The following is a 24,529-nucleotide window of genomic DNA, read 5'->3' as shown; positions in this document are numbered from 1 at the left end:
GGTTGTTCACACCTTGATGTTGCATGGTCAGAGCTGCGGTGTAGCCCCTAGTCTTGTACTCCCATCATGCTTCATTATTTGTAATCTGTTCTCTAGGGCTGCATAATGTGAGATCATATTTGTTTAGGGTATAGTCACACAGTGCAGTTTTTAGTTTTTATGTTTTTTCCTCCATCCCCCTCCTCCTCCTCCTCCTCCTCCTCTTTTCTTAAATGTGTGAAAGTGTCACTGAAACATCCATCAGAAACTTTAACAGCCCCCCCCCCCCAACAATTCTTCATCAAGGGGCTGTACAGTTCCTTACACTGTATGTACAATTCCTTTCGTACATACATCATGCACTTTCTTACCTTCATATATTGGGCTACAGCAATCACTGCTTAAAGTGCGACTGTCATCAGGATTTAGACCCTAAAGCAGCGTACAGTGTGTAAAAGATGTGTATCACAGTAAGGGTGCGTTTCCCTCTGTTTCGGTTCCGTTCTTGCAGGCTGTAAACGGATAAAAAAAAAAAAAATCACATCCATGTCAATACCCGTCTGCTCATGTTTGTACCCGTCTGCACTCCTTTTCGTTTTTTTGGTGGCAGAAAAAACGGCACATGCAGTATTTTCTCTTCTGTCAAATCAACGGATGCAGTAAATTTTAAAGGGGAACTTCAGAATAGAAAAATTTGTCTTCCACTTTTACTGCTGGCAGTAAAAAAAAATAGATACATGCCTTCCTCCGCACCCCCGGGGCCTCCGGTAACCGTCTCCGGTCTCTGCCGCGATCCTCTTCCTGGTTGCCGGCGAGTCATACTGCACTCGGCCAATCACCGGCCGCAGCGAAGTTCCTACTCGGCCGGCGATAGGCTGAGCGGCAGTGTGACGTTTTCCTCCCCTGCACGAGGACAATTTTTCTATTCTGGAGTTCTCCTTTAACATTGAAGTCTATGGAAAACGGAAGAGCCTTTAATGTCATCTGTTTGCATCTGTTTTTTTCAATCCGTTTTTTTTTTTTTTTTTTATATATACGTTTTTTATTTCTGAGCATGCTCAGAACAAAAAAATATATATTTTTTTGGTTTAACTGAACAATAACGGATACAAATGGATAACGTCCGTTTGCATCCGTTATTGTGTTTGTTTTTATTTTAAGTCCGTTTTTATTTTTGACGGGACGGGTCTAGACGGCCGCATGAACGCAGCCATTCCTAATCTATGGTTTTAAGATGATAAAAATCACTTATCAACAGCCAGGAAGAGTCGGAGAGATGCGGCCAGGAGTCCACGATGCTCCAGGGCCACCACGGCTCTTGAACAACATCACAGCATCTACATTTCTGCATCAGAGACATCCTGGCACAGAAACTCTGCCGTTTGAGCAGTGCCACAAAATCCCATTGATATCAATGGGACTCTGTGGCAGCCGAATATTCATTGTGTCTAACTTGCGCCCGTGTGAACATAGCCTTACTGTGATAGTTTTTTTTACACACTGTACATGGCTTTGGGGGCTAAATCCTTCAGACATATTGACGTGGTATACTCTGATGTAAGGATATATATGTATCTGTGATCACTAGATGAGCAAACTTACAGTAAATTCGATTCATCACAAACTTCTCGGCTCGGCAGTTGATGACTTTTCCTGCGTAAATTAGTTCAGCCTTCAGGTGCTCCGGTGGGCTGGAAAAGGTGGATACAGTCCTAGGAAAGAGTCTCCTAGGACTGTATCCACCTTTTCCAGCCCATGGGAGCACCTGAAAGCTGAACTAATTTATGCAGGAAAAGTCAGCAACTGCCGAGCCGAGAAGTTTGTGACGAATCGAATTTACTGTAAGTTCGCTCATCTCTAGTAAGGATATATATGTATCGGTGATCACTCAGGACAGCATTGGAGGGTAATAAAGTGTACGGCTGTAAGTTTGTCTGCTTGTTCATGCTTATCTGAAACAGGAGATGCTTTTTATTATGTCTCTTCAGTTTTAAGTCATTATCAGCATTTCCTTTTATAGTTCAGTACAAAATTTTTAAACTTAAAAAAAAAAAGCAATCCCAAAAAATTAGCAGGGAGGCAGTGGTTTATAGGACTGTAAGTCAATTGGCAGGGCTTTGGGAATTCCTTCAGCTACCCTAATGAGAACACGTTATTTAAAGGGGTACTCCACTGCAACTGGGTTCGGGACATTTTGTGCGGGCTGCGGGGGTCGTGCCGTCACGCTGCCTAAATGCAAGTTTATGGGAGGGGGCGTGGCAACGCCCCTTCCCATAGACTTGCATTGAAGGGGCGTGGATGTGACCTCGCGACCCCCGCACCCAGCATTCAGAACGAAATGTTCAGAACGCAGGGGCAGTGGAGTATCCCTTTTTAAAAGGGTTATCATTTAAAGGGGTACTCTGCTGCTCAGCGTTTGGAACAAACAGTTCCGAATGCTGGAGGCGGGAGCTTGTGACATCATAGTCCCACCCCCCTTCATGACGTCACTCCCCGCCCCCCTCAATGCAAGTCTATGGGAGGGGGTGTGACTGCTGTCACACCCCCTCCCATAAACTTGCATTGAGTGGGCGGGGCATGATGTCATGACGGGGGGGCGGAACAGTTGGTTCCAAACGCTGAGCAGCGGAGTACCCCTTTAAGGCCTGTCCTTGGGATAAGCCATCGTTGTCTGACCAGTGGGGTCCGACACCTAGTTGGTCAGCTGTTTGCTATAGTCATGGTGTCTGCATATAGAGAGTGAAGTAAATTTGAGCTGCAGTACCCATCACAGCCACTACACGGTGAATGGAGCTGTGTTTACAGACAAGGTGGCTTTTGCAAAGAGCTGGTTGACAGGTGTAAGAGATATGAAACCTCCACCGCTCAGTTACTGATGATCTGTCCTGAGGCTGTGCCATCAGCAGAAATGTCCCCCCCAAAAAAATTTAATAACATTATTAGTTACTGCTCAAAGCTACAGTTTTGTTACATTTTCATGTGAAAAAGAGCGTAAAACTGTTCGCCTTTTGCCTTCCGTGTGCGACTATTCACATTAATGCCTGAATCTGTTTTCCATGTGTTTCTGCTGCAGCCTTGGGTTTAGTGTTTGTTTTGCTCAGAATCATTTGAGTTCCTTTTATTGTGTAGGTGCTTATTGTATTTCTATATCCTGACACTAGGAGATATAGGTGTATTTCAGCTCACCCCAAGATTGGTGCACGGACCGGACGTGGACTAAGTCCCATAAATGTGAAGAAAAGAGTTGTTCAGCGCCAGACTCGAAGACGGAACTTTTAACATAAAAACAGACTCAGGTGGCTGACGCGTTTCTGCCTCACAGGAAGGCCTTATTCATAACCTATGACTAAGGCTGTCCTGGGAGGCAGAAACGCGTCAGGTCTGATGTTTTCTATGGCTAATAAAAGTTCCGTCTTTGAGTCTGGCGCTGAACATCTTTTCTTCATATATCCTGACACTGTAAACCATATTAACAGCTGCATAATTTTAGCCTAAACCTGAAGTAAAAAGCTTCTAAAATATAACTTAATAGAGCTGCTGAGCTCAGGAACGCTTCCAGGACTTCACTGCTAGAGAAACGCCATATGAGGAGGACAAGAGTGGTTTTGTGTCCCCTTTTTTTTTTTTTTTTTTTTTTTATTTATTTATTTTTTAAACGTGCATTTAAACCCATCACTAGCCTGCCCAAAATAAGATATGAAGGGGGGAGGTAATGAAAATTGTAATGAAAAATACTGTATAAACGCTTAATGGATCACAGCTTTTTTTATAATTAGATTTTTATTTTTGCATTCTGTCTCTTTTAACATCTTAAAGTAGTATACAGCCTTACTGCTATTTAAATGAAGATGCTGGGAAAAGCTTAAAGGGGTATTCCAGGAAAAAAACTTTTTTATATATATATCAACTGGCTCCAGAAAGTTAAACAGGTTTGTAAATTACTTCTATTAAAAAAAATCTTAATCCTTTCAGTACTTATGAGCTTCTGAAGTGAAGGTTGTTCGTTTCTGACTAAGTCCTCTTTGATGACACCTGTCTCTGGAAACGCCCAGTTTAGAAGAGGTTTGCTATGGGGATTTGCTTCTAAACTGGGCGTTTCCCGAGACACGTGTCATCAAAGAGCACTTAGACAGAAACGAACAACCTTAACTTCAGAAGCTCATAAGTACTGAAAGGATTAAGATTTTTTAATAGAAGTAATTTACATATCTGTTTAACTTTCTGGAGCCAGTTGATATCTAAAAAAAATTTTTTTCCTAGGTAACCCCTTTTAAAGGCTTGCATTGAGGGGGCGGGACGTGACGTCATGAGGGGCAGGGCTATGACATCACAAGCTCCCAGCTCCAGCATTCGGAACAGTTTGTTCCAAACGCTGAGCAGCGGAGTACCCCTTTTAAATGCTCTGCCCCCATGAAGGGGCTATCTCAAGATTAAAAGTTTTCTGCTAACCACAAGATAAGCCAATTTTTCCCAACAAGTGTGCCTGCAGCTATTGCAATACTGACTGCCCAGGCATGCTGAAAGTTGTTAAATGGGTACTCTGCCCCTAGGTGTCTTATCGCCTATCGTGGGGCTTACCAGCGATCAGACATCTTATCCCCTATCCTTTTGGATAGTGGATAAGATGCCTAGGGGTGGAGTACCCCTTTAGGACTCATGATGTGATGGGAGTTGTAGGCACACTGTTTGGGAAACTCTGAGATAAGGGCTATCTAGGCAATTCCTTTGGCAGTTTACGGGCTGGGCCATTGCTTCTTTCTAAATGGTGTTTTTTTGAACATTTTGGAGTTCTGCACCTGGATATGTTTTGAAGGTCCTTTAGACAGTGAACGGAGTGGTGGCTATACAAGTGCTGCCCTTTCTTTTAAAGTGTTACTGTCATTAGTAAGAAACTTTATTTTTTATTTTGTAATCAGTGTAGTAATGTGCCCTAAAACGTGTATGCATAATAACATGCATGTGTTAATATATAAAATACCTTTTGATCTATGTATATCTGTGATCAATCGTCTGAATTCCTCTGAGGCTGGGGGTATTTCCCCTGGAGCATGATGAGCTCCTCTCCCACCTCCCCTTTCCCTTGTGTTGAGGTCTGCACAAACATTTTTACACTTGCACAGGTTTCTGCCTAAATGCATGCTCTATAAATGCATGCTCTATATAACTCTAATGCAGCCATGCCTGCTCTATATAATTTAGCACCTTGTACCGCTTGCCACTGTGCATGTGAATGCTCTCCTGAAGAAGGCTGCAAGCTGTCTGCATCTTGTCTCGGTCTCCCATGTGTTCTCCTCACATAGTTGAAAGCTGGATTATACACTGTACTGAGTGAGCAGATGAGAACCCCCCACTCCCCGTCCCTTCAGAATTGTGGTCCTTTTCTTGGTAGTGCGGACCAAAGAGCCCTAGATACCAGGGTTCGTTTTCAAAATTAAAAAGACAGAGACCCTAGTGGCCATGTTTTTAAACCTTTATTTCACATTTATTTAGCAATAAAAAAACATTTTATGAAGTTTATTAGGAAAATTCATATTTTTTTTTAAAGGAAGTATTAAATGTAAAACCGTTGTTTCTAACGACAGTAACACTTTAACCTAGGAAATAATAAACCTACATTCTTGAGATTTGTGGGGGTTCCCATCAGTCGGCCCCACACCATTCAGCCAAATATTGTCCACAGGATAGGGGGATAACTTCTTAATCTTGGGATAATCCCTTTTAAAGGGGGTACTCCGCTGGAAAACATTTATTTTGAAATTAACTGGTGCCAGAAAGTTAAACAGATTTATAAATTACTTCTATTTAAAAATGTTTATCCTTCTAGTACTTATCGGCTGCTGTATGCTCCAGAGGAAGTTCTTTTCTTTTGAATTTCTTTTCAGTCTTGCCACAGTGTTCTCTGCTGACACCTCTGTCCATGTCAGGAACTGTCCAGAGTGGGAGAAAATCCCCATAGCAAACCTCTTCTGCTCTGGACAGTTCCTGACATGGACAGAGGTGTCAGCAGAGAGCACTGTGGTCAGAAAGAAAGGAAATTCAAAAAGAAAAGAACTTCCTCTGGAGCATACAGCAGCTGATGAGTACTGGAAGGATTAAGATTGTTTTAATAGAAATAATTTACAAATCTGTTTAACTTTTTGGCATCAGTTGATTTAAAAAAAAAAAAAAAAAAATGTCATCCAGCGGAGTACCCCTTTTTAAGGCTTTGCACTAGACATTTAATGTTTTAGTGTTAAAGGTGTAGAACTCCATTCATTTATTTATTTATTTTTTATCTATCACTACGGTGGTTATGGGGATGTTGCTTACATACACTATGAGGCTTCTCTGCGGCCCCATTCTCTCACATGACTTGCTCGGTCCCCTCCTCCCCATATGCAGCAGGACTGCTTATTGTCCATAAATGGCTCCTCGTCTCCATGCCTCTTTACTAGAAATACAGTGTGCTTAAAGGGGTACTCCGGTGAAAACCTTTTTTCTTTTAAATCAACTGGTGGCAGAAAGTTAAACATATTTTGTAAATTACCTCTATTTAAAAAATCTTAATCCTTCCTGTACTTATTAGTTGCTGAATACTACAGAGGAAATTCTTTTCTTTTTGGAATGCTCTCTGATGACATCACGAGCACAGTGCTCTCTGCTGACATTATTATAAAAATAATAACGCTTTATTTATTGTTGTCCTTGGTGGGATTTGAACCCAAGTCCCCAGCAGTGCAAGGCAGCAGTGCTAACCACTGAGCCACCATGCTGCCCTTAGCATACATCTGCTATGCACGGTTGCTAAAATGGACAGAGATGTCAGCAGAGAGCACTGTGCTCGTGATGTCATCAGTGTTCCAAAAAGAAAGGAATTTCTTCTGTAGCATTCAGCAGCTAATAAGTACTGGAAGGATTAAGAATTTTTAATAGAAGTAATTTACAAATATGTTTAACTTTCTGCCACCAGTTGATTTAAAAGAAAAAAGGTTTTCACCGGAGTACCCCTTTAAAGGGATACTCCGGTGGAAAACTTATTTTTTTTTTTTTTTTTTTTTTTTTTTTTGTGTGTAAATCAACTGGTGCCAGAAAGTTTAACAGATTTGTGAATTACTTCTATTAAAAAAATCTTAATCCTCCCAGCATTTATTAGCTGCTGAATACTACAGAGGAAATTCTTTTCTTTTTGGGTCACAGAGCTCTCTGCTGACATTACTGTCCAGAGCACCATATGTTTGCTATAAGATTTTCTCCTACTCTGGACAGTTCTTAAAATGGACAGAGATGTCAGCAGAGATCACTGGGGTCATGATGTCAGCAGAGAGCTCTGTGTTCCAAAAAGAAAATAATTTCTTCTGTAGTATTCAGCAGCTAATAAATGCTGGGAGGATTAAGATTTTTTTAATAGAAGTAATTTACAAATCTGTTTAACTTTCTGGCACCAGTTGATTAAAAAAAATGTTTTCCACCGGAGTGCCCCTTTAAGCAAATAGTGCAGGGGTGGTAGAGGAGGCACAGTGACGTGTATCATCACATGCTCCTCTATAGTCAGCCATGTATGGACGATAAGCTGTCCATACAAGGAGCGGTCAGGAGCGGAGCTGGATGATGTAAGAGAATGGGGCCACAGGGCAGCCTCATAGTCTGTGTAAGTAACATCTCCAGCATCACAGCAGCGATTGAAAAAAAATCATAATAAATATGTCCAACCCCTTTAAGCCATACTTACATAACGATTATGGTCTCTGCCATGGATATACATTGGATCACCATCAAAAAGGTATTCCAACATTCATAAACTTCAATCCCTTTATCATGGTGCTCCAAGCTGGGGTGAAGGCCATAAATGTAACATGGATTGTTGTTTGTATCCAGCTGACAGTAGTCAATCGCAGGTATATGACAATAGGGGTTACACAGTAGTGAAGAGAGGTGTAGATATGAAGCTTCTCTGTAGGTCAAACGAATCCTATATTTAAAGGGGTATTCCAGGCAAAAACTTTTTTTATATATATATATATATAATCTCAACTGGCTCCGGTAAGTTAAACAGATTTGTAAATTACTTCTATTAAAAAATCTTAATCCTTCCAATAGTTATTAGCTTCTGAAGTTGAGTTGCTGTTTTCTGTCTAACTGCTCTCTGATGACTCGCGTCCCGGGAGCTGTCCAGCTCCTATGGGGATATTTTCCCATCATGCACAGCTCCCGTGACGTGACCTCATCATTGAGCAGTTAGACAGAAAACTTCAGAAGCTAATAACTATTGGAAGGATTAATTTTTTTTTAATAGAAGTAATTTACAAATCTGTTTAACTTTCCGGAGCCAGTTGATATATAAAAATTGTTTTTTTGCCTGAAATACCCATTTAAGAGCTACGTACATGCAGGAAAAGTTGTTACTGGTTGTAAACTATAGAATTTTTGCATAAACCCAAAGTAAACAAGTGATCAAGTGACTCCCATTTTACAACTGGTGAAACACATTTCCATGATCCCATAAAAAAATGTGCTGAACCTGAATGTAACACATAAACAGTCGGGTCATTTAGTCTTGTAAAGGTTCTGATTCTTTGGACAAGTCTGGATTGAGACTCTAGTAGCAAAGGGAGAATTCTAGCACTCACGTTCTTTCATCTCAACGCCTTCTAAAAATCATAACTCTTTTATATTTTCATCCACAGACTAGTATGAGGGCTTGTTTTTTGCGCGACCAGTTGTCCTTTGTAATGACATCACTCATTATATCTTAAAATGTTTGGTGCAACCAAAAAACACTATTTTTGTGGGGAAATTAAAACGAAAAACGCAATTTTGCTAATTTTGGAAGGTTTCGTTTTCACGCCGTACAATTTATGGTAAAAATGACGTGTTCTTTATTCTGAGGGTCAATACGATTAAAATGATACCCATTATTACATACTTTTCTATTATTGTTGCGCTTAAAAAAAAATCACAAACTTTTTAACCAAATTAGTACGTTTATAATCCCTTTAATTTGATGACCTATAACTTTTTTATTTTTCCGTATAAGCGGCGGTATGGGGGCTCATTTTTTGCGCCATGATCTGTACTTTTTTTTGATACCACATTTGCATATAAAAAACTTTTAATACATTTTTTATACATTTTTTTTAATAAAATGTATTAAAGTAGGAATTTTGGACTTTTTTTTTTTTTTCGTTCACGCCGTTAACCGTACGGGATCATTAACATTATATTTTAATAGTTCGGACATTTACGCACGCGGCGATACCAAATATGTCTATAAAAAATGTTTTTTACGCTTTTTGGGGGTAAAATAGGAAAAAACGGACATTTTACTTTTTTATTGGGGGAGGGGATGTTTCACTTTTTTTTTTACTTTTACTTTTACATTTTTTTACATTTTTTTTTACACTTGAATAGTCCCCATAGGGGACTATTCATAGCAATACCATGATTGCTAATACTGATCTGTTCTATGTATAGGACATAGAACAGATCAGTATTATCGGTCATCTCCTGCTCTGGTCTGCTCGATCACAGACCAGAGCAGGAGACGTCGGGAGCCGGACGGAGGAAGGTGAGGGGATCTCCGTGCGGCGTTATGAATGATCGGATCCCCGCAGCAGCGCTGCGGGCGATCCGATCATTCATTCAAATCGCGCACTGCCGCAGATGCCGGGATCTGTATTGATCCCGGCACCTGAGGGGTTAATGGCGGACGCCCGCGAGATCGCGGGCGTCGGCCATTGCCGGCGGGTCCCTGGCTGCGATCAGCAGCCGGGATCAGCCGCGCATGACACGGGCATCGCTCCGATGCCCGCGGTTATGCACAGGATGTAAATGTACGTCCTGGTGCGTTAAGTACCACCTCACCAGGACGTACATTTACGTCCTGCGTCCTTAAGGGGTTAAAGGGGTTATCCAGGAAAAAAAATTTTTTTTTTTTTATATATCAACTGGCTCCAGAAAGTCAAACAGATTTGTAAATTATAACTAAATCCAGATAGGAAATCCTGCACTCGCCATGTCCATCGCTGTCTAAGGTGGTTCAACAGAAGAGGAATGTGCAAAGAGTAGACGGGGCTCAGAGGCAAACACCGGTGGTTTGGTGCTAATTAGTAATTCATCAGGCCTCCAGTTGATTTGTAAATTACTTCTATTAAAAAAATCTTAATCCTTACAGTACTTATTAGCTACGGAAGTTGAGTTGTTCTTTTCTGTCTTAAGTGCTCTCTGATGACACTTGTCTCGGGAACTGTCCAGCGTAGAAGCAAATCCCCATAGCAAACCTCTTCTACTCTGTCCAGTTCCGGAGACAAGCAGAGAGCACTGTTGCCAGACAGAGGAGAACTCCACTTCAGCAACTGATAATTATTGGAAGGATTAAGATATTTTAATAGAAGTAATTTGCAAATCTGTTTAACTTTCTGGAGCCAGTTGATATTAAATAAAAAAAAATTAGTAGAGTACTTAAAGGGGTACTCCACTGCCCCAGCATTCAGATTTAGTTCCGAACGCTGGGTGCGGGCTGCGAGGGTCGTGATGTCATGGCCACGCCCCTTAAATGAAAGTATATAGGAGGGGGGCATGACAGCCATCACACCCCCCTCCCATAGACTTGCATTGAGGGGGCATGGCATAATGTCACGGGGGGTGTGGCCGTGACATCACGATCCTCGCAGCCCGCTGTAAAGCTGTGTCTGGCAGAAATAAGCTCTGGTTTTCTATTCCTGAATAACTCCATTTATTCAGGGGTTAAAATATTTTTTTATCTTCTCTGTATAAGGTCTATTTTTCCCCTCTGTATAAGGTCTTAGATGTTGATTAGTTGTTTCATCCCTATAGATTAAATTTTTCAGCAGATTCCTGCTCTGCAGGCTGCATCTCTAATTTGCAGTTCTCCCAGAGCTGGTGGGTGGTGCTCCCTCCTCCGTAGATTTGTATTTGCTTGTCTTGCAGGCACAGGACAAATGTGAGCTGATTTTTTTTTTTTAGCTAAATACAGTCTCACAAGGGAGGGGGATCAGGAAAGAAGCTTTATTTTATTTTTTCTTTAAAATATATTACAAAGGTTCTTCTCGCTAGTACTATAGATTTATGCTAAGTTTGTTTAAAGGACAGCGTACGTGAATAACAGCAAAGCAGATTAGTGAACGTGAGTAGCGGGATTCTTTCTTTGCTTCTCCATGTGTACCACAACCTGAAAGTGAGCGTGTCACCCTATGTAATTTATTGAAATGAGACTCTAGACTTGTTCAAGACTTCTCTGGTAAATTGGGACTTTTACAAGACTAAATTCAGATTTTGTGTTTGGCGCATGTTACTCCACCTGTAAACACAAAACCCCTTTACGTTTCTACTATGGTATGTTACTGGAGAGTATTATTATGATTACTATTTTATTTATGATTATTATTGTATTTTTTTTATTAATTTATTTTTATTATTTTATATATATATATATATATATATATATATATATATATATATATATATATATATATATATATATATATATATAATAATCTATATCCTTTTTTTTTTTTTTTTTTTTTTTTTTTTTTTTTTTTTATGCTATGAAAGTGGGAAATGATACTTGTCCCCACATTGACACATTCTTACAATAACTACTGAATGGAAAAAGTTTCAGTACATTGTGTTTTTAATTTATTATAGAGCATAATATAGGAAATGGCACCAGTCCCACTTGGCACATTCTCATCACTGATCCTAGTCTCTTAGGCCACTGTTTGCGTCTGTGTAAATGTAATGGGAGACTCTTGCCCATTCGCCATGTTTATCTTACAAATACTGATGCAACATACTGATTTAAAGGCGTACTCCACCGGTCAGGAGTAAATGTTCCGAACGCTGTTTTCGTCCTTGGGGGGGGGGGGGGGGGGGGGGGGGGGGGTCGGCCACGCCCTTGTGATGGCCGACACGCCCCCTTCCATAGACTTACATTGAGGGGGCGTGGCTGTGATTTAACGAGGGGCGTGGCCGACCCCCGCAGCACTCGGAACATTTACTTTCCAACACTGGCCGGTGGAGTAACCCTTTAAATACTGACGTGCAATGGTACTATTTAAGGGTTTTCTGTGGTATCTTGTTTTAAGGTCTATTCACAGGTACAGTGTCCTGTGCGTATTTGATGCGCAGGATTTGAAGCTGCAGATTTCAATGTAAACTAAATGACTAACCCAGCTTCAAATCTGCAGCATCAAACAAGTGCAGGATGCTGTACACGTGAATACACCCTTAAACTGTTCTAAAAAGCTAGGTATAAAAAGGCGTCTAAATCAAACCTAACTGGACAGGCATAAAGGATTCCAGCTCACAGGACCAACACATGACACCTAATAATAGGAAACGGAGGTTTTAGGCAGATTGTTCCCGTCCATAGATGTGACCGTCAGGCCTTGTGTGCATGAATGGGAATGAAGCAGCGAGCAGGAGTCTCTCTTCAGAACTTAGGAACAAAATGTCAGTCTCGAAAATACTGTTTTTATTTCAATTTTTCTCTGAAATAGATAACTACTGAAGCATATCACAATGAAATATTCAATCAGAATGACAAAGAGAAAGTAAAGGTAATTTGCAAAACAACTTTTTAATTTTATTTTCTAAATGCTTAAGTGAGACTGGTGCTTTAAGAACTTATAGTTACTAGTATATGGACAAAAGGGCTTCTATTGTATGCAAACTGAGACGTGAGCGTTTTGTTATGTACATCACATATTTACACTTGGTTCTCAAACCTGCTTTATGAGGGGGGGAAAAACATGAAATAAAGGGGTTCTCCACTGGAAAACATTTTATTTAATCAACTGGTGCTAGAAAGTTAAACAGATTTGAAAATGACTTCTATTTAAAAAAAATAATAATCTTAATCCTTCCAGTAGTTATCAGCTGCTGTATACTACAGAGGAAGTTCTTTTCATTTTGAATTTCTTTCCAGTCTGACCACAGTGCTCTCTGCTGACACCTCTGTCCAGAGTACAAGTAAATCCGCATAGCAAACCTCTCCTGCTCTTCACAGTTCCTGCCATGGACAGAGGTGTCAGCAGAGAGAGCACTGTGGTCAGACAGAAAGGAAATTCAAAAAGAAAAGAACTTCTTCTGGAGCATGCAGCAGCTAAGTACTGGAAGCTGCACGCTCATGCATATATTTGCACTTTGTCATATGAATCACTTGAATAAAAGACAAAGAATATACAAATAGAAGAGTGGTGAGTGCCTGCCTTGCAATTTCTTTACATACCTAAGTACTGGAAGGATTAAGATTTTTTAAAGAAGTCATTTACAAATCTGTTTAAACTTTCTGGCACCAGTTGATTAAAAAAAATAAAAATAATAATGTTTTCCACCGGAGTACCCCTTTAAAGGCTATAGACACCTTTTTTGGACAATTTTTATTTATTTATTTTTTTTAGTTAATTTGTTTCTTGAATGCAAAATGAAGAAACTCTCTAAATAGTCTTCATTAAACATTCCCTACCATTTTGCTGTTGCTCTCCCTACCTTATCTCAGTAATGGGCCATGTGTGCACCCCAATTTTTTTTTTATTTTTTTATTTTTGGAACCCAAAATACTTTAATTTGAAAATGAAATATCTGATTTACTTTCTCAATTTTAAATCCATAATTATTACAGATGAAAAATTGAAGTGCCAGGGACTTCTTTTCAGCTGTAACTTGTTAGAAAAAAAGATTCTTCTGAGCACATGGCCTTTTCTTTGTTAATCTGATAAGCAAATACAGACCAAAAACTGGGAGGTTGGGTCAGATTGTTGACAGAGAGGAGATCATACATGGGGGGGGGCAGCTTACACTGGCTGTAGATGTGGAGGAAAGCAGAATCAAGGTAGTTTGCGGTGGAAAATCATAAATGCTGTGCACGGAAAAAGCAGAACAGCCACAGCAAACTCTACATTCCTAAACTCACAAGTATGTATTACCGGGGAGGACACATCCACGAGAGGAGAGTATGAACCTAGAAGCCGGCTGTAAACTGGATATTGAGGGTCTGCAAATGGAGATTGCTGACTGAAACATTTGTAACTCATAGTAATGGCTAACATAGGTGAACTTTTTTATTTTTATTTTTTTAAAGGGGTACCCCGGTGAAAACCTTTTTTTCTTTTAACTCAACTGGTGCCAGAAAGTTAAACATATTTGTAAATTACTTCTATTAAAAAAATCTTAATCCTTCCAGTACTTATTAGCTGCTGAATGCTACAGAGGAAATTCCTTTCTTTTTGGAACACTGACATCACGACCACAGTGCTCTCTGCTGACATCTCTGTCCATTTTAGCAACCGTGCATAGCAGATGTATGCTAAGGGCAGCATGGTGGCTCAGTGGTTAGCAGGAATTATTATTATTATAATAACGTCGGCAAAGAGCACTGTGCTCGTGATGTCATCAGAGAGAATTCCAAAAAGAAAATAATTTCCTCTGTAGTATTCAGCAGCTATAATAAGTACAGGAAGGATTAAGATTTTTTTAATAGAAGTAATTTACAAATATGTTTAACTTTCTGCCACCAGTTGATTTAAAAGAAAAAAAGGTTTTCACCAGAGTACCCCTTTAAGGTGTCTATAGCCTTTAAGACTGTGAACCAGCAGATAAAGAAGCTTTCATTGGTGCATAAGGTATCGATGCAACCGTATGGAATGTGAGAAATTCAAATCTTAAAGGTGTACTCTGCCCCTAGACATCATATCCCCTATCCAGAGGATAGGGGATAAGATGTCTGATCGCAGGGCGCCCGCCGCTGGGGACCTCGATCTCCCGCGAGACCGCGATCTCCCTGCTGCTCCCATGCTGTTTAGAGCATTTGTTGTCATGAGCCACTGGCACTGCATCACGGCCACGCCCCACGTGATGTCACGGCCACGCCCCCTCAATGCAAGTCTATGGGAGGGGGCGTGGCGGCTGTCACGCCCCCTCCCATAGACTTGCATTGAGGGGGCGTGGCCGTGACATCACGAGCGGGGTGTGACCGTGACATCACGAGCCTCCACATCACCAGTCATCCGGCACGGAGCAAACTTTGCAGCAGAGATCGTGGGGGTCCCCAGCGGCGGGACCCCCCGCGATCAGACTTCTTATCCCCTATCCTTTGGATAGGGGATAAGATATTAGGGGCGGAGTACCCCTTTTTAAGGGAATTGTGTACAGACAGCTGTATGAGCTTGAGCATAGCTATACAGTGCACCCACCCAAGCTTGGAAATCGAGTATTAGTGATGTCGGTCCTATCAGGCAGCAAACAAAAAATTTGAGTTTTGACACCTGTAACATTTCTAGGCACCCAGTGACTCCTTTTTATTATTATTATTTTTTTTTTTATTTTTTTTAAGTCTCCTTACATCTTGCTTTGGATGAATATAACGTGAAACAGTGTTTTAGTTTCAGGATTTGCAGTTTACATGTATTTAGCTGCAGGTAAGGACCTGGAAGCATCGTACAATGTGTCCATAGATGAACACGCACGCTGATCCAGGGGACAAGAGGCTACGTCGCTTCATGTGCATAATCAACGCAACATTCCCCCCCCCCCTAAAGCTGGCCTTGCACCCTTTTATAGCGGTTGGACGGATACTCGTTCAGTGGGTAGCTATTCCGCACGTTCTCACCATACATGTACGTGTCCGGTTATGCCTCACCTGTGACTATTTTATATGGGGAGAGAGGAATAATCTGCCATGAGAGAAAAAAGGATCAGGCACTATATTTCAGTATGCCCGATCCTTCTCTCCTGCAATTGTTATCTGTTGGGTGAGAATCTGCTTTTCCTCGTATACATATAGTTAGCTGGCTAATTCTGCTGAATTTGGCGAGATCCGTCCACTTTGCTCCTATGTGTGTATGGGGGGGCCTTAAAAATATTCATTAGGAATATTTTTAGTCCTTATATCTTAGCTGTGTGATGTTGCATTATATACAGTAAAGATGCAAAGATGCAAATCAGCCTCGTCTCTCTATGAAGTATTCGCTTGTATTTAGGGCTGTATTTATCATGGCAGTATTGTATTGTATTTTCTTTATTCCCCCCACATATATTACTCTCCCAAAACAGCTATTAGTTATATATTGTGGTTATATGAGCATTTTTAAGTAATTTAATGTCTTTTTAAAATGTATTTTGTGCTCAGAATGTTTTACACATCTATTTTTTTTATTCTTTTCATTATTATTATTACATTGTTTTATTATTATTTATTATTTTATTTTTATGTCTTTATTAAATGCAGAGTTTTGATTCCTTTCTTTTAGTTGGCTCTCTGTCATCGGAAGATCATGACTTTGACCCTACAGCTGAAATGTTGGTACATGACTATGATGATGAGAGAACTCTCGAAGAGGAAGAAATGAAGGAGGACGGCAAAAACTTTAGCTCCGAAATTGAAGATTTAGAAAAGGTGGGAGATCACTTTTGAGGATGTGTGATATACAAGATGAGTTGTTGAACTCTTAAGGTGGCCATAAAACGTAGCCATTACTCAGTACACTATATAGGCAAAAGTATTGGGACACCTACGGGATCTTTTCGGACACCCCAATCTAAATCTATAGGCATTAAAGGGGTACTCCGATGGAAAACATTTATTTTATTTTTTAATAAATGTACTGGTGCCAGAAAGTTAATCAGATTTGTAAATGACTAGTATTTAAAAATCTCAATCCTTTCAGTACATTTTAGCAGCTGCATGCTACAGAGGAAGTTTTTTTCTTTTTGAATTTCTTTTTTGTCTTGTCCACAGTGCTCTCTGCTGACACCTCTGTCCATGTCAGGAACTGTCCAGAGCAGCATAGGTTTGCTTTGGGGATTTTCTCCTGCTCTGGACAGTTCCTGATGCGGGCATCAGGTGTCAGCAGAGAGCACTGTGGACAAGACAAAAAAGAAATTCAAAACGAAAAGAATTTCCTCTGTAGCATACAGCTGCTAAAAAGTACTGGAAGGGTAAAGATTTTTAATAGAAGTCATTTACAAATCTGTTTGACTTTCTGGCACCAGTTGATTTAATAAAAAAAAAAAAAAAAAAAGTTTCCACCGGAAAGGATAGGGGATAAGATGTCAGATCGCCGCGGTCCCGCTGCTGGGGAGCCCCGGGGTCCCCGCTGCGGCACCCCGCTGTCATTACTGCACAGAGCGAGTTCGCTCTGCACGTAATGATGGGCAGTACAGGGACTGGAGCATCGTTACGTCACGGCCCCGCCCCTAGTGACGTCACGGCCCACCCCCCTCAATAAGAGTCATCACGCCCCTGCCAAAGACTTGTATTAAGGGGACGGGCCGTGATGTCACGAGGGGCGGAGCCATGACGTCACGCTGCTCCGTCCCCTGTATAGCCAGTCATTACGCACAGAGCGAACTCGATCTGTGCAGTAATGACAGAGGGATGTCGCAACGGCGATCCAAAGGGTCCCCAGCAGTGGGACTGTGGCGATCTGACATCTTATGCCCTATCCTTTGGATAGGGGATAAGATGTCTAGGGGCGGAGTACCCCTTTAAGGACGCAGGGTTTTTCGGTTTTTGCACTTTCGTGTTTTTTTTTTTTCTCCTCACCTTTTAAAAATCATAACCCTTTAAATTTTGCACCTAAAAATCCATATGATGGCTTATTTTTTGCGCCACCAATTCTACTTTGCAGTGACATTAGTAATTTTACCCAAAAATCTACAGAAAAACGAGAAGAAGAAAAAAATCATTGTGCGACGAAATTGAAGAAAAAACGCAATTTTGTAACTTTTGGGGGCTTCCGTTTCTACACAGTACATTTTTTGGTAAAAATTACACCTTCTCTTTATACTGTAGGTCCATACGATTAAAATGATACCCTACTTATATAGGTTTGATTTGGTAGTACTTCGAAAAAAAATCATAACTACATTCAGGAAAATTTATATTTTTTAAATTGTCATCTTCTGACCCCTATAAATTTTTTTTATTTTTCTGCGTATGGGGCGGTATGAGGGCTCATTTCTTGCGCCATGATCTGAAGTTTTTAGCGGTACCATGTTTGTATTGATCGGACTTTTTGATCGCTTTTTATAAATTTTTTCATGATATAAAAAGTGACCAAAAATGCACTATTTTTGACTTTGGAATTTTTTTGCGCGTACGCCATTGACCGTGCGGTTTAATTAATGATATATTTTTATAGTTTGGATATTTACGCACGCGGCGATAACACATATGTTTATATTTATTTTTCTTTACATGGTGTTTTTTTTTTTTGGGGGGGTGATTTGAACTTTTATTAAGGAAAGGGTTAAATCACATTTATTAACTTTTTTTATTTTTTTTATTTTTTTATTTATTTATTTATATTTTTTTTTTTGCAGTGTTATAGGTCCCTATGGGAGCTATAACACTGCACACACTGTTTGCCAGCACTGTTCACTGCAAAGCCATAGCTTTGCAGTGATCAGTGTTATCGGCGGTCGATTGCTCAAGCCTGCATCTCGGGCTTGGAGCAATCAATCGCCGAAGTGACACGCCGGAGGAAGGTAAGAGGACCTCCTCTCGCGTCCTAGCTGATCGGGACACTGCATTTTCACTGCGGTGGTCCCGTTCAGCCCCACTGAGCAGCCGGGCAGCTTTCACTTTCGTTTTAGACGCGGCGTCTAAAGGGTTAATAGCTCACGGCACCGCGATCGCTGCTGCGCGCTATTAGCCCCGGGTCCCGGCTTCAGATACATGCCAGGACCGACCCGATATGACACGTTATATCGCTGGGGCCGGCCAAGGACGTAAATATACGTCCTTGGTCGTGAACTCTTAAGGTGGCCATAAAACGTAGCCATTACTTTGTGCACTATATAGGCGAAAGTATTGGCACCTACACCTTTTAGGACACCCCATTCTAAATCTATAGGCATTAATAAGGAGTTACCCTGCAGATATAGCAGCCCCACTCTTCTGGGAAGACTACCGTATTTTTGGCCATATAAGACACACTTTTTCTTCCCCAAAACTGGGGGGGGGGGGAAGTTGGTGCGTCTTATACGGCGAATACACCCCTATCGCGGCGGTCCCTGCGGCCATCAACGGCCGGGACCCGCGGCTAATACAGGACATCACCGATCGCGGTAATGCCCTGTATTAACCCTTCAGACGCTGCGATCAAATCTGACTGCCGTATCTGAAGGGAAAGTGACGCTAACCCGGCTGTTCAGTCGGGCTGTTCGGGACCGCCACGATCTCACCGCGGCGGTCCCGAACAGCCCGACTGAATAGCCGGGTTAGTGCTTACAGGACACCGGGGGGGACCTTACCTGCCTCCTCGGTGTCTTCTCCGTTCAGGGATCCCCTGTCTGGCCGGCGCTCTCCTTCCTCGTCGTCGCGTACGTGCGTCGGCGTACGAAATGACGGCGACGGAGTGCGAGGATACCCGGCCGCCAGCAGAGACGTTCCGGAGCGACGGGGACACGGCGACAGCGATGGAGCGACATCCAGGGCAGCGGTGACGGGTCCGGAGCGGCGGGGGACACGTGAGTATTACCTCCTATGCAGTGGTCTTCAACCTGCGGACCTCCAGATGTTGCAAAACTACAACTCCCAGCATGCCCGGACAGCCGTTGGCTGTCCGGGCATGCTGGGAGTTTTAGTTTTGCAACATCTGGAGGTCCGCAGGTTGAAGACCACTATTGGGTTCAAAATCTTTATTTTTTTTAGATTTTGCACCTATAAATTGGGTGCGTCTTATACGCCAGTGTGTCCTATAGGACGAAAAATACGGTATGTAATTTCAGGAAGGGAATTTTTGCAGCCGTGGCTCCTATTACAGTACCACACTGGTATCCATGAGCTCTTCAGAATGACCTATTCTTTCATTTATTTGTAAAGCTGACTGCATTAGCAGGATCTGGATTTTTACACACTTTCGCAAAAGGACTGAACAAAACTCCTGAAGGGATTTGTCTCCACCTCTCCCATAGAGATAAATGGAGGGGGCGTGTTTCGGCAAGCTGCTGGGTACAAAGCATCACATATAGGAGCAGAGCCGGGCCCCATACGGGAGATCGTGGGGGGGGTCCCAGAAGTTGTACACCCCTGCAGCTAGGGGATGCATTTCTTACTGCTGGACATCTTCCTTAACCCCTTGGGGACCAAGCCCATTTTGACCGAAAAAAAAGAGCATTTTTTTGCACATCTGACCACTGTTACTTAAAGGGGTACTCCGTCCCTAGACATCTTATCCCCTATCCAAAGGATAGGGGATAATATGTCAGATCGCCGGGGATCGCTGCTGCAGCACCCCGCTATCATTACTGCACAGAGCGAGATCGCTCTGCACGTTATGAAGGGCAATACAAGGGCCGGAGCATCGTTACATCACGGCTCCGCCCCCTCGTGACATCACTGCCCCGCCCCCGTCAATACAAGTCTATGGGAAGGGGGCGTGGTGGTAGTCACGCCCCCTGCCATAGACTTGCATTAAGGGGACGGGCCGTGATGTCATGAGGGGAGGAGCCATGACGTCACGCTGCTCTGGCCCCTGTATCGCCCGTCATTACACACAGAGCGAACATCTTCTAACATCTATCCCCTATCCTTTGGATAGGGGATAAAATGCCAAGGGCGGAGTACCCCTTTAACCCCTTAAGGGCGCAGGACGTAAATGTACGTCCTGGTGCGGTGGTACTTAACGCACCAGGACGTAGATTTACGTCCTAAGCATAACCGCGAGCATCGGAGTGATGCCCGTGTCATGCGCGGCTGATCGCAGCCAGGGACCCGCCGGCAATGGCCGACGCCCGCGATCTCGCGGGCATCCGCCATTAACCCCTCAGGTGCCGGGATCAATACAGATCCCGGCATCTGCTGCAGTGCGCGATTTGAATGAATGATCGGATCACCCGCAGCGCTGCTGCGGGGATCCGATCATTCATAACGCTGCACGGAGGTCCCCTCTCCTTCCTCCGTGCGGCTCCCGGCGTCTCCTGCTCTGGTCTGTGATCGAGCAGACCAGAGCAGGAGATGACCGATAATACTGATCTGTTCTATGTCCTATACATAGAACAGATCAGTATTAGCAATCATGGTATTGCTATGAATAGTCCCCTATGGGGACTATTCAAGTGTAAAAAAAAAAAAAATGTAAAAGTAAAAGTTAAAAAAAAGTGAAAAATCCCCTCCCCCAATAAAAAAGTAAAACGTCCGTTTTTTCCTATTTTACCCCCAAAAAGCGTAAAAAAAAATTTTATAGACATATTTGGTATCGCCGCGTGCGTAAATGTCCGAACTATTAAAATAAAATGTTAATGATCCCGTACGGTGAACGGCGTGAACGAAAAAAAAGAAAAAAAAGTCCAAAATTCCTACTTTTTTAATACATTTTATTTAAAAAAAATTATAAAAAATGTATTAAAAGTTTTTTTTATATGCAAATGTGGTATAAAAAAAAAGTACAGATCATGGCGCAAAAAATGAGCCCCCATACCGCCACTTATACGGAAAAATAAAAAAGTTAGGGGTCATCAAAATAAAGGGATTATAAACGTACTAATTTGGTTAAAAAGTTTGTGATTTTTTTTTTTAAGCGCAACAATAATATAAAAATATATAATAATGGGTATCATTTTAATCGTATTGACCCTCAGAATAAAGAACACACGTCATTTTTACCATAAATTGTACGGCGTGAAAACGAAACCTTCCAAAATAAGCAAAATTGCATTTTTCGTTTTAATTTCCCCACAAAAATAGTGTTTTATGGTTGCGCCATACATTTTATGATTTAATGAGTTATGTCATTACAAAGGACAACTGGTCGCGCAAAAAACAAGCCCTCATACTGGTCTGTGGATGAAAATATAAAAGTTATGATTTTTAGAAGGCGAGGAGGAAAAAATGAAAACGTAAAATTTTAATTGTCTGAGTCCTTAAGGCCAAAATGGGCTGAGTTCTTAAGGGGTTAAAGCATTAATAACTCCGGGATGCTTTTGAATTTCATTCCGAGATTTGTTTTTTTTGTGACATATTCTACTTTGTTAGTGTTAAATATTTGTCCATACTTGCATCATTTCTTGGTGAAAAATTTAAAAATTTCATGAAAATGTTGAAAATTTAGCATTTTTCTAACTTTTGAAGCTCTCTGCTTATAAGGAAAATGAATATTCCAAATAAATTATATATTGATTCACAAATACAATATGTCTACTTTACGTTTGCATCATAACGTTGACATGTTTTTACTTTTGGAAGACATCAGAGGGCTTCAAAGTTCTGCAGCAATTTTTCAAGTAAATTTCAAAATCTGAATTTTTTAGGGGACCAGTTCAGTTTTGAAGTGAATTTGAGTGTCTTTATGTTAGAAATACCCCACTATCAAAAGTGCTCTGTGGGTGCACTAGAGGGTTCAGAAGGGAAGGAGCGACAATGGGATTTTGGAGAGAGAATTTGTTTGGAATAGAAGTCGGGGGCCATGTGCGTTTATAAAGCCCCCCCTGTGGTGCCAGAACAGTGGACCCCCCCCCACATGTGACACCATTTCGGAAACTTCACCCCTCACGGAATGTAATAAGGGGTGCAGTGAGCATTTACACCCCACTGGCATTTGACAGATCTTTGTAACAGTGGGCTGTGCAAATGAAAAATTACATGTATTAATCTGTTGCCACTATATAAATATTATGATCAGCTGCTGTATGCTCCAGAGGAAGTTGTGTAGTTCTTTTCTGTTTGACCATAGTGCTCTCTGCTGACACCTCTGTCCATGTCAGGAACTGTCCAGAGCAGGAGCAAATCCCCATATCAAACCCCTCCTGCTCTTGACAATTTCAAATATGGACCAAGGTGACAGCAGAGAGCACAGTGTCTGACTGAAAAGACTACATAACTTCCGCCAGGGGGTAACTTTCTGTCACCAGTTGAAAACCCATTTAAAAGGGTTTAAAACGTTTGGAACATTTTGTTCCGAATGCTTGGAACGGGGGGGGGGGGGGGTTGTGACATCATGCCATGTCACTCGTGACAACGTGCCATGCCCCCTCAATGCAAATCTATGGAAGGGGGTGGTGGCCCCTCCCATATACCTGCATTGGGGGGGCGTGGCATGACAGCACGAGAGGGTGTGGCCATGACGCCACGAATCGCTCGACACCCCCCACCCCCCCACCCGCCGCCGCCAGCACCCAGCTTTCTAAACAAACGCCCGGTGCTGCACGGAGATCGTAGGGGATAAGATTTCTAAGGGTGGAGTGCCCCTTTAATAGGTGGGGCCCAATACTTTTATTCATATAGTGTTCTCTTTCCTGATCGTGCTATAAATATACATTCTTGGCTGTGCCTGTGTTTTTTAAAAGAGGAGGGGGTAAGCTATTGCCAGACTGTTCCATTGCTCTATATGGGGTTTTAGAAATTTTTGCAACCAATCTACCCTTACACAGGAAAGGCTCATGTCATGACAGAACTGATGCTTTATAGTACCTCCTGTAACAATTACAAATTATTGTTTTACAGGAAGGAAACATGCCATTGGAGGATTTACTAGCAATTTACGTGTATGAGCCCGCAGATCCAGTACTGGCAGGATCTAGTGCGGGAAGCTCCCCAAGTGAGCTGGCTGATGAACTGCCAGATATGACGTTGGATAAAGTAAGTGATTTTAGCTTTCAGTGTATTAACAGCAACATTTCCATCCCTTGTAGTTCAATCGTACTCGCAATTTACATAAGGGGTTAAACTACCAGGTTTCTCCGCTCTTGGCACTTGGCACAGCCCTGAAAGTTCAGTGTTTTGTTTTTGTATTTAAAACAATGTTTTTATTCCAGGCTGAAGTGCCAAGGAGGTGGGGCAAAGCTTCTGAAATGCTGCGGCATTGCTCTTCGTCAAATTGTTCCCACCTCCTTGACACTTTGGCCTGGAATAAAAACTTTATTTCATACCTTTGTATAAAGCTGAAGGTTATTGCATCATTATCTGTCAGCCCATGTCTTCTGATCATAGTGTGATACGTTTTAATAAGTTATATTAACCCAAAATGGTGCCATTTAAAGGAGAACTCTCATTTAAAATTATTTTTTTCTATTGCACTCCTTATGGTAAATAAAAAATATTTCTAATATACTTTGTTTAAAAAAAATTAGTTTTCAATGTTTTATTTGCGCTTAAATGGCCACTGTCATGATATCAAAAAATGTATATGTTGTAGTACTTAAGTATCTCTAATACAGGGTTTCCCAACCCAGTCCTCAAGGCACACCAACATTCCGGGTTTTTTCAGTTACTCCATTGGAATAGAACAGGGAAAAATTTAAATCCTGGACTGTTGGTGTGCCTTGAGGACTCGGTTGGGAAACACTGCTCTAATATACTTAAAGGGGTATTCCAGGCAAAAACTTTATATATATATATATATATATATATATATATATAATATATATAATATATAATATATATATATAATATATAATATATATATATAATATATAATATATATATATATATATATATATATATATATATATATCTCAACTGGCTCCGGAAAGTTAAACAGATTTGTAAATTACTTCTATTAAAAAATCTTAATCCTTCCAATAGTTATTAGCTTCTGAAATGGAGTTGTTG

The 24,529-nt window shown here is 41.4% G+C and overlaps 1 protein-coding gene across 2 annotated transcripts in view; it reads left to right on the top strand.

Moving 5' to 3' along the window:
• MIER3 (MIER family member 3) overlaps positions 1-24,529 on the top strand; it is a 39,460-nt gene that overhangs the window by 7,148 nt on the left and 7,783 nt on the right. Inside the window, exons 3-5 of one of the 2 annotated variants that reach the window (XM_056552558.1) lie at positions 12,477-12,536; positions 16,227-16,372; positions 23,423-23,557. In XM_056552558.1, coding sequence (XP_056408533.1) covers positions 16,274-16,372; positions 23,423-23,557 — 234 coding nt within the window. In that variant the 5' untranslated portion in view covers positions 12,477-12,536; positions 16,227-16,273. The remainder of the gene's footprint in view (positions 1-12,476; positions 12,537-16,226; positions 16,373-23,422; positions 23,558-24,529) is intronic. The other variant, XM_056552557.1, reaches the window with a different exon arrangement.

The sequence above is a fragment of the Hyla sarda genome, chromosome 1 (genome assembly GCF_029499605.1).
Source record: "Hyla sarda isolate aHylSar1 chromosome 1, aHylSar1.hap1, whole genome shotgun sequence".
Classification (NCBI taxonomy): Eukaryota; Metazoa; Chordata; class Amphibia; order Anura; family Hylidae; genus Hyla; species Hyla sarda.
Note: the sequence above shows the minus strand (reverse complement) of the source record. Positions and strands in the feature narration are given on the sequence as shown.